The following is an 11,098-nucleotide window of genomic DNA, read 5'->3' on the forward strand; positions in this document are numbered from 1 at the left end:
ATCTCGGTTTATATGAGACAGAATAAACGCGGTTTTCCGTCGAGGAGCTATCGGTGAATTGTTTTGATTCACCCCACTCAGGTGTATTACACGGGATGGCGCATGCGCACTGCCCGACCACCAGGTGAAGTCGGCAATGTAAACCTCTCCTGGTCTCACTCATTCGCTGAGTCTCAGTGGGATTGCTGCGACTGGAGCCCTTCAGATGTCTGTACTGGAGAGGATAGACTGGAGGGTGAGTTTACTTTCCTCTTAAAGCTGATTTAATTTAACGCAACCTTCATCATGTTTATCGCTTTTGCTGCTGAGTCTATATTTGTTTTATGACTTTCCACGATAATCACCTGTTTGCAGTCGCGCAGCGCTTTTGAATAACCCGTGATTAATGTCAATAAGGCCAAGAGCATATTCTCCCCAAAACGTAGTGTACTATGCTTTTTGTGGTCGAAACTTTAAAAGACTTAAAAAAAAACCCAAAACAGTTATGCACAGCCGATACTTGTTTTCTCTCTTGAATGATTTCTACAAAAACACATAGGCCTTAAAACACAGTAGAATTTGATTTATATTTAATTTTTTAATTTATTTATTTGTACCAAATCATAAAAATATCGCAGAGGATATTCAGCGCGAAAATTCATAAGGGAATCAAATGATGTAAAAGTCATAATGCTCACCAGAGCAGGCTAAAGCAAACATACTCTAATAAAGCTTACATGTACATAACTTAATATAGGTTATATAACATAATATAGGTCATTTGTAGTATATGAATCTAACCTGAATATTTTTGTGACCGTTATGAGGGGCTGTGTGGTGTTCATTATAAATAAAAGGCAAATTTTGTATTTTAAAGGGATTTATTATGAAAAGCCACGTCACCCTTCATTTCTTGTATTACATTGAATATGGAAACTATATATATATATATATATATATACTAAACACTATAGATAAATCAATTGAAAATTAACTAAGCAGAACTCGCTCATTGATTTGTGTGACATTTTTCATTTGCCCGGGCATGGATCCATTTAATCTTTACACCTGACATCAGGGCTGTGATTAAAATGACAAGCTGAGCATCAGGATTGTTGAAAACCTCACCGTCAGGCCAAGCGTGACTAACTTCCTTTGGGTCTGCTCCGTGTCTGTTCCAACGTGAAATAACATTTAATCAGCGCGCATTTCACTTCTGCTTCGCATCACAACAAGCCAGGGACCAACACGCAAAAAAAAAAAAAAAAAAAAAAAAAAAGATAATCCTCAATCGCCCATGTCCTGTTGTTCCCATGCACAGCCGATCATCACAGCTTGGGTGGACGGACGCCACAGGCTGTTCTCCTAAAAGACAAAGGTCTGTCCATTAATCTCGCAAATTATACTCGGACATTTACTACTCTACAAATTATACAAAACTAATTAACGGAATAATTCCAAATGGCCTCATGAACACAGAGTAGGCTATTATCATTTCTGTCGAGGAGGGAGATATAAACACTAAAGTAAGATAGACTAACTTATCAAAAATAATGGATAGTTATAATAATCGTTTTTAAAAAAGAATAATAAAAACATCTTTTGTCCCATTTGTGAGATTTGATCCATATCAACGCTTCAAGGCAGCCTTGTTTTGGACATTTCAAAGCTCCACCAAAAATGTAAATGAAGTTAAGAAAGAATTGTTTGTTGAGCTCCTTTGAGCTTCAGAGGTTTTTGGGAGACTGATGCTGCTAAGCCCTCGGGCTTATTGCGGTTTAAAACAAGCACTTAAACACCCCTATGAAACGCCACCGCTAAAAATATCGTGGACTTATTTATCTGTTATTCTGCGTAGGCGTTCAGATCGGAGAGCTGCATTATCTTGATAAGATGCTGATTTTCAGCTCGAAACTCATTTTCAAGTGGTAAACACAGTGAACACGAGGATTTAGTCAAGTTTGGTGGCGAGCATAGAGAGCGTACGGCAGGTAGTCCTTTATTCTACCACACTGCAGAGAAGAATAAGAATACATTTAAAACAATGGTTATTATCAAATCATTCTGAATGTTATTAGGTGTAATTAAAAAGACTTTGACACAATTGCAAAAGTCAAAATTATTTATAGTGGCTTAGCCTGACTTTAACATCAGTAATACTAATACTACTACTACTACTAATAATGGTAATAATAATAATAATAATAATAATAATAACAATAACAATAACAATAACAATAATAATAGTAAGAAGGTGTTATTAACCTACCTAAAAACTTCATTACTTCCGCTCAGTGAAAATAAATGTAGCCTACATTTGTCACAGTGGGTACGTCCTCGTCTAACTAATTGTTGAGAACGCTGTCAAAATTCTAGAACCGCTCGAAGCCGGCGACGTGATTGGCCGAGAGGCATTCCACTGAGCGTCGGGAGCTCATCAAGAGGCAACCCGGTAACCTAGCAACCCCTCACTGCAGCCATATCAATCCACGTTCTGTCGGTTCTGACACAAATGGAACCAGACTCGCCATCACAGAAAAAAAGGCTCCAACTTTTGTTTTTGTTTGTTTGTTTGGTTTTTTGTTTTGTTTTTTACAGAGAGGCAACGTAACTCAGCAACAAGTGAAAAGTTTCCTCCATAACTGGAGGAATTATTTCAGAACGACGACCATTTATCTCAGAATGCTTAGAAGGGAATCGAGTCCTGAGACAGCGCCTACGGGCGCCCCCCTTTCAAATTAAAAGCCCTGTCTTTAAGTTACTTAAGAGGCCGGAGGAGACGAAAACGAACAGTAAAACACACTTTGCTCATTGTAAGCCACGAAAAGTGGGGGAAAGTAAAGTCCTTGGGTGTAAATGTCTGACAGTGTACTGACGGACAGAATTCTGATTGGACCCTTGCCCTGCCAATCAGCAAAATGTATTTTTCCCCTTTCACTTAGCTGCATCATCGGCCAGAGCGACGCCCACTCCCGTGGCTGTGCAGATATAGTACAGTGCTCGTGTTCGCCCCAGTAAGACTGAACGTCGCTGTTTTGTCCATAAGAGGGAGTCGAGTTTCTTAAATGCAGTGTTTTCGCCCACTTCCACAACACAACTGCAGAGCACATTGAGCGGAGAGGGGGAAATATTGCCTGTCAACGAATAATTTTCTCCCATAAGCGGCTGTGGAAACTCATATCCGTGGTCGGGCAGTCAGTCGGTCGGTCAGTTCGTCCCTCCAGCCTCCACCCGCAACTTCGCCTCTTCGTCGCAGCTGAAGAGCAAGAGGGTTCATGAGCACCAGGAAGCCCTAATTTTTTTTCATACCTGGATTAACTCACAGGCGACGATATATATCTCTTTTTTTTTTTCTTTCATTCGGTCCTTTTGTAACGGGAGAGACTATTTTTCACTGTCAGAATGTTGTGGAAATTAGCCGACAACGTGAAATACGAGGATGAGTGTGAGGTGAGTTTCGACAGACCCCCCCCCACCCCTCCCTCAACAAAAAAAAAAAAAAGCCTTTTTAGTGACATCGAACGAAAGTTTGCAATTCAACGACAAGAATGGAAATGGGTTCTTTTTTTTTTTCACATGCTAATGATAAATGATAAGATAAGGGAGAGGGAGCTAAAATGGAAATTTTTAAACAGCCAGTGAAACCGGCGACAGCAAGGGGGACAAAAGTAGCTTTAAAAAAAAAAAGTCTGTTTTTAAAAAAAGTCGAAGAACGTCTACAGCTACACAAACGACGCAATTGTCAGAATAACTGTATATTTCTATAATAAAAACAACAGCAATAGACTCCATATTAATAATGATAATGATAATAATAATAATAATGTATAATGTATTGAATTTAACACGTGAGAAGATATCTTTATTTCCCGTGGAAAAAAGAAACCTAAAATTTATATTAATATGAAATGAGCGTCTAAAGACATTCGTGCTCTTCGCTAAACGACTTTTTCAAGTGGACACCGTGTCAGTGAATGAGAGACACTGAACTCCTTTGAGGGACAAATGTTACCACTACCTGCCATGTTGTTGTCATCTATCTCAGCAGCTCTGTCTCTTCCGTCCCTCAGGAAAGGCACGATGGCAACAGCAACGGGAATCCCCGGCTGCCTCACCTGCCGGCGGTCAGCCAGCACCTCTACAGCCCGTCGCCGGCCCTCTCACACTCGGCCAGTTCGGACTTTCAGCCCCCGTACTTCCCGCCTCCCTACCAACCCATCTCCTACCCACAGTCCACCGACCCCTACTCCCACCTCGGCGACCCCTTCAACATCAACTCCATACACCAGTCGCCGTCGTCGAACCAGCAGCAGCCGTGGCCCGGCCGGCAGGGCCAGGAGGGGCTCGGCGCCCACGCGAGGAGCGGGCTGGCGAGCCAGATCCTGGGCCTGGAGGGAGGCTCGTCCGGGGTGAGGAGGGAAGGGTTCCGCCGGCCGGAACTGCTTCCCCCACACGCGCACAGCCTCGAGTCGTCGGTTATTGGCGATAACATGGGGATGCACGACATGGGGCACGGGCTGGAGGATGTTCAAGTGAGTGGGTTTGATTGAGGCTACGACTTGAAATTAGACTTAGAGGCGAAGATGTGTGGAGGTCGCAGAGGCTGAGGCGTGCGTTTGTGAACACGTAAAGACAGTACTTACATACATTTTGGAAAACCGTACGTACGTACGTGCATACGTAAATAAACTAAAGCAAATTCATTCGCTTTATTGCATATCATATAGGGACATTATTTTGATCACACTGAAGATTACAAATGACGGAATGTCACTAGAAACTCATTAAACACCCTAATTCCCCATAGAACATATCACAAATCTGCATGAAAGAGGCAGAAGAGAGGACGTTTAATTTGGAGAGATTTTGAATATTATAATTTACATAGTTACACCATGCAGAAATTAATTTGAGCCTGCTATGTCGATCGTTCTTGTAATGGTGCATATGTTCGCTTATTCCTACTTCTTTTCTTCTTTATCAGCATGTAGATGACCACAGTATTATTATGGCAGATCAGACAGTCATCAAAAAAGGTGAGTTCACGCCATGTTTATGACCTTTCCTAGCTGTTCGTGCAGAAGAGCAGCAGTTCTGTCAATTTGAAAGAAAAGAACGAAAGGTTTGGAAAATACTGCCTGGGGTACACGTTCCTTTGTACGACCAAATAAAGATGCAGCAATTTAATTTACTGTAAGGACTTTTTTTTTTTTTTTTTCTCTTCATACTTGGAAATGTCATAACAATTACTTCTATAGTGGCATGTCAAGGCCCTCCGTGTGAGAGTACAGCTAAGGAGGAGTCTTCTATTTGTGCTCACACCGCATACAGTGATAATCCTCACAGCCATGAGATGCACTTATCTAAGCTTGATGTGATCCTTAACCTTTTCTGTTCGTGAAGGTGCTTGGATGGATGCCCAGTGGGAAAGAACTGATCCCTTTCAAAAACGGCAGGCTGTAGCTGACATGACATGAAAATTGAGCAATCTCACAACCTCGGTGTTGACTGTGAGAGAAGAGGAAAGCTTTGGATCATCTTTAGGCTGGTTAAGCTCGCAATTGCAGCTCTTTTCAGATCACGTTAACAGGAAATTATGAGCTGATCTTGAAGCAGTGTTTGGCTCTGCAGAACCAGCTTTTGGTGGGGTGTGGCATTAGGCTTGCATGTGAAGGACAGTTTAGTAATTTGTTGAGACATGAACTGTTTTGAGGGAGAATTTATTCCAGCTGCTTTGTCATCAGGGCTCCATTAAACAGATTTTGAGTTAGAGAAAGATCAGGTTGAGCAATTTTATTCTTTCATTGTTTTTTGAGCCGTATTCAGGATAGACAGATAGATAGATAGATAAAATTGGATTGTGTGAAAAACTGTAAAAGTATGATATGATAAGTAATCACATTAAGATACGATTTATGTTTCAGTTTAAAATGTAAATCTCATGCTTTAATTTCTTATTACAATAGCCGATAAATATTTCAGCAGCAAGCATTAATTCAGTGACATTTATGTGATATTTTACAGTGAATACAGTGTTTTTTTTTCAGAAGCGTACTGGAAAAAGTGTGAAAATATTATGAATACACTTAAAAGCAGAAAGCCATGTGCACAGCACAACAAACCAATCAATCTGCATTTGTTACGGAAATCAGTGAAGGCTCATTATATTGTTCCCATGCTCAAGGGCACGCTATGGGCAATCTAGGTTTCCCACTTGTAAACAATGGCATGTCATTCCCAGCCATGTGCCCCAGAGGAGCTTTAAAGCACTTTTGTGACTCTGTGCTTTCTGTCTCAGTATTAGGACTACGAGGTGGCAGGAACCTTGATCGCTTACAGAGGACTTATTATCAGGGGGGAATTCTTGCGGGTGAGGATGAAGATAGCTATGTTTTGTAGTGTGCTGTACTGTTTTGTTTGTCCGATGACTGTCAGTGCTTTTGTGGGTGGTTAAAAATTTCAATCTGTGAACTTAATTTTGTCCAACTTCTGGGGCAGCGAGAAGAATCTGTGGCTTAGACGAGGGGCAGTCTGTATGTGTGTACCTGTTTGTGGATGGTGTTTGGCATGGGGGCATTTGAGCTGTTTAACCATAAGGCATCCAGTGTTTGGAAAACCACACAATATTTCAAAAGTCCTCAATAGCTGATTCCTGTATACTTCTGTGCGGCAGACACTGGTTTTCTCTGTTGTGCAGAGCTGCATACATTCTCTTCCTTGTGATTATGTACGAGAAAACAAAGATTCCCTGTTGCACAGAGAGGATTATGTTGATTAGAGTTCATATACATACACAGGAAAACTGCATATATAAACAAATGCCACGGCAAAATAAGGAAGTTTTTTTTTTTTTCTTTTCTTTTTTCACTCCTAACCTCACACACATATTTTTCCTTACCCTCCAGGTCCCGTCACCCTACCCAAAGGCAATGCGCTGGGTCTTCCCTTCCAGAAAGAGTCCCTGCTGGGCATGGTATCAAACCCCACAGAGGTGTTCTGCTCTGTACCGGGCCGCCTTTCCTTGCTGAGCTCCACTTCAAAGTACAAGGTTACGGTGGCCGAAGTCCAGAGACGTCTATCACCCCCCGAGTGCCTCAACGCATCGCTCCTGGGAGGGGTTTTACGCAGGTCAGAGCTCAGACTCTTTCAACTTTACAGCAGGCTTGACTTATCGGCGTTTCTCTCTTGTTCTTGTTTTTAAAAGTCTTCAACATAATAAAGAAAAAAGTAGCGCTGATTCATACAAATCAAGGGTGACTACCCCAAGCATGATTGATTTTGTTGGCTTTTATCAATGGCTCCGTGATCTGCGAGCTGTTGATAGAGGCTGTGTGATCGTCTCAGCTATGAACGATCATTTAACTGAGGAGTTGTAGCTCTAGTGATCTGCAGACTAAAGCTCAGCAGCCCATGGGACAGGGTTTTCTAAAAGCACAGCTTGGCCCAGTTGCTCTGGCTCATCAGTTCTTTGTGTAAGGTTTGTGACATTCTTTGTGTGGTCTGCAATTTTGGTTCTCTGCTTCCTCTGGGGATAGGTTACATCAAAACTGTTAGTACCAATCTAAAGACTCTGTGGGTGTTTTTCACTGTGTGTATTTGTGTGTTTGTCAGGCGTTGCAGCAAGGATAGCTTTATCTGTGGCAGAGCAGTTGACCTTATGGCACATATGTTAGTGTGGCAGTCTGCTGAGGGACCGTGAGTTTACAGCATGTCCTGAGCGGAGCATTTTGTGCTTGGAGTGCATGTTTGCCACTTCCCATGTGTCTGTGTTAATGCTGACATGTACACACAGCAACACACACACACACACACACACACACACACACACACACACACACACACACACACACACACACACACACACATACATGTACACAATCACAGACATTTTTAAGTAGGTCATATAGCAATAGGAGGAGGATGGTTATCTGAGGGACAGGGGGGAGAAGGGGATGAAGGAGTGGGGGCACTCACACACACACATGCCTCTCTAAAGATGCTCCCTCTCTCACCCGCCATCCAGAGGGAGAGCTTGCTTGCCAGTCATGCGGAAAACTGAATTGGCCATGGCAAGTGCAGAGTTCAAGTGTTTCTGCAAACACATGTATGAGTGATTTCTCTGTTATGCTTTTTGAGGGGAAGCATCAATCGCGTCAGTCGTTTTTAGGTCGGGAGAGCCTCACTGTGTGTGATTTCATAAGTGTAAGATGAGACCTTCCACAGTAGTGAGTGCAAGATCTCTTCTGACAAGTTGTTTCTACTGTATGGGCTGCAGTCTTTGGATTTTAGTGAAGGCAAGATACATCATACTGATCTACTGTTCCACGTACTTGTTGTCTTGAGAGTCCTCAAGCAGGCACTAAACAAAAGAAAATAATCATGATAATGTGTGGAGAGAGTGGAAAATGCCATATTCTTTCCATACTCCCCCATGAGCAATTTTCTACAAACCAACACATTATGGGAGAAAAAAATATTATTTTGCATAATCTGTGAATGCCTTAATGACTGTAGACTTAATATGTATTTTTGTGTTCTCCTTCTGCAGAGCCAAGTCAAAAAATGGAGGACGTTCTCTGAGAGAAAAGCTGGATAAAATTGGGCTCAATCTGCCTGCAGGAAGGAGGAAGGCAGCCAACGTCACTCTACTTACCTCACTAGTAGAAGGTATGACATGTCACTCAGTGGTTCATAGCACCCTCTCGGGTTTAATTGCTGTTTGCACTGGCTGGAATGTCGCTCTAATAGTATGAGAACGTGGGAACGTCAATCTCTTCCACATAGTATGTGTGTTGTAAGTACTGTTTGCTGTCTTAAGGCATTCTCGAAACACCATTCATTGTTGAAATGCTCTATGATATCGAGACAATGTGAACGGCACAAAGTTTTTTTTTTTTTTTCATGGGGAACTTTGTTTTGCAACAAAAAAGCTTTGTCCTTTTGTTCCAATGGTGATTCTGTCCATTTAGCCAAAATCAGAGCGACTGAGCTGATGTGTAAATCCAAGCTGGTTGTCCCCTGTCTTGAGCTATCGGCAAAGACCTGAAATAATCCTTGTCAACCCAGCCTTTCATAATTTGAGGTTAGTGTCTGCTTAAGCCTTATGGAGCAACAGAATAGCTCACAAAACATCTCAGCACCAATTCTATCACTGTTACGATTGTATCATCCTGTGAAAAAAGTTCAACACTGTACACAGTACTGTGAGCTATACATTCTTTGATATATTTCTCTTTTAAATGGTCTGCATCATGTAAAGTGGCCAAAGATCCTAGTTGTCAAGCAGTTACGTAGTCACAATGCTGACACAACACCTTAACCTTCCCTTGTCGATGCTTTGAAAGAGCAACATTAGTCATACCTTAGCCAGACAGTGATGCTTCGCCGTGATCTCGGTATCACTTTAATCACATCTACCTGCCGCCGGCTACGGGAGAATATTTTTTCCTTTCTTGCTTGCTCCCTACATGCCTAATTTTTATAAATGGGCTGATGATTTTGTGCAGGAGAATGGCTGGAGGCTTGTGTTATTTAGAGACCTTCAAAGCTGAATTAAGCCTTGTTATCTTGTGTTCGGCTCGCCAGGAGGGCCGGCTGACCTTAAAGCTTGTGCTTCTGAATAGCTGCCTGCGTCCGCAAGTGATGTGCGTGTGTGTATCAATAAGTGGTGCTGTTGGTGCCGTGGGCACTCTGATCTAGCATTTATCCACATAAGCCCGATTATGACCATGCAAGTCAAACCACCCTCAAGACGGAAATATATTTATCTCACTAGTTCTTCTTCCCCCAAGCTAGAAGACTGAGCACAGCTGATTATTCTGTAGTTCAGCTGCTTCACTTCATCTGCCTCGATGCTCAGGTATATCAGGTTCAAAACAGACTACTGGTGTGATGCTGTAAATTGATAAATTGCTGCTGCTGGCCGGCTTACCACTTGATCTTTGCCCCGTGTGTGAAAAGGCATGCATTGATCATGTCTTTGTAAATAATAATCTTTATTTATTGTTCATACACACACAGTCTTGGTTTGAGACCAAGAGCATATTTCACTTCAACTTCAGTGTTGTCATAGACTTGGGTTTACAGATGACTTGTGTTTTTTTTTCACTTACAACAGTGGTTTATTCCTCTTCATTTAGGTGAAGCTGTTCATTTAGCAAGAGACTTTGGTTACGTGTGTGAGACAGAGTTCCCTGCGAAGGCAATTGCTGAATACCTCGGCAGGCCACACGTAGAACGCAATGAGGTTAACTCTCGCAAGAACATGCTCCTTGCTGCCAAGTAAGTGTCTCTTTTGGTTGGATGCCACTAATTTGCATAGAATTGAATGGATTACTGGAGTATTTTGCTTATTAAATTACCTGCAGTCCTATCCATGGAATTTTTTCTCAGGGCACAATGTATCATTAGATGTAGTCTGTCTAAGTATTTTCGTCTGTCCTCCATAATGATTCTGGTTTTTCTACCTTCAGGCAAATCTGCAAGGAGTTCACTGACCTGCTCACTCAGGATCGTTCACCTCTGGGAAACTCTCGGCCGGCGCCCATCCTGGAGCCTGGAATCCAAGGCTGCCTGACCCACTTCAGCCTCATCACTCATGGCTTTGGCTCTCCAGCCATCTGTGCTGCCATGACCTCGCTTCAGAACTACCTGAACGAGGCACTCAAACAAGTGGACAAGATGTACCTTAGCTCTGGTGGCGACACCCAGGGATCCTCAGACAGTGGAAGCAAATCTACTGACAAAATGGACAAGCACAGGAAATGAGAGCTCAAAGGAGAATCCCTTCGAACTTGAGAACCCCTGAGTCCCTTAATCTTGCTACCCTGTCTGCCCTTTTTGGACTTGTTTAAAATCAATATTTAGTATTGTCATTTCGAGAGCTGAATTTGTGCGTGAGTGTGTGTATGTGTGCTCGCACCGTTAAATTTATATAATATTTTTTAGAAGTTAAGGATTTCTAAAAACTTGTCACAGCTGGCTGCAAATCACTCTGTTTTGGCACCTACGGTAAACGCCCGTAGGCTGATCCTAATGGGAGCACCCCCTGTGAAGACGTAATATACACCATATCATAGCAACTACTATGCAGTTCTATACAGTTGCCAATGTGCCAATG

The 11,098-nt window shown here is 42.3% G+C and overlaps 1 protein-coding gene across 6 annotated transcripts; it reads left to right on the forward strand.

Moving 5' to 3' along the window:
- Window positions 1–205: 205 nt before the first annotated feature.
- On the forward strand, window positions 206–10,746 carry tfap2c (transcription factor AP-2 gamma (activating enhancer binding protein 2 gamma)). 6 transcript variants are annotated; one of them, XM_040115799.1, is made up of 8 exons: window positions 3,332–3,429; window positions 4,050–4,511; window positions 4,964–5,015; window positions 6,278–6,359; window positions 6,883–7,107; window positions 8,528–8,646; window positions 10,119–10,260; window positions 10,452–10,746. In XM_040115799.1, the coding sequence occupies exons 1-8, from the start codon at window positions 3,382–3,384 to the stop codon at window positions 10,744–10,746; spliced, it is 1,425 nt and encodes a 474-aa protein (XP_039971733.1). In that variant the 5' UTR covers window positions 3,332–3,381. The 6 variants fall into 6 exon arrangements, with proteins under 6 accessions (XP_039971738.1, XP_039971733.1, XP_039971734.1 ...); XM_040115800.1 differs by having other exon boundaries at window positions 6,278–6,349; window positions 6,885–7,107; XM_040115804.1 differs by lacking the exons at window positions 3,332–3,429; window positions 6,278–6,359 and adding an exon at window positions 206–235 and having other exon boundaries at window positions 6,885–7,107.
- Window positions 10,747–11,098: the final 352 nt, after the last annotated feature.

This window comes from Xiphias gladius, chromosome 21 (genome assembly GCF_016859285.1).
Source record: "Xiphias gladius isolate SHS-SW01 ecotype Sanya breed wild chromosome 21, ASM1685928v1, whole genome shotgun sequence".
In the NCBI taxonomy this organism is placed as follows: Eukaryota; Metazoa; Chordata; class Actinopteri; order Istiophoriformes; family Xiphiidae; genus Xiphias; species Xiphias gladius.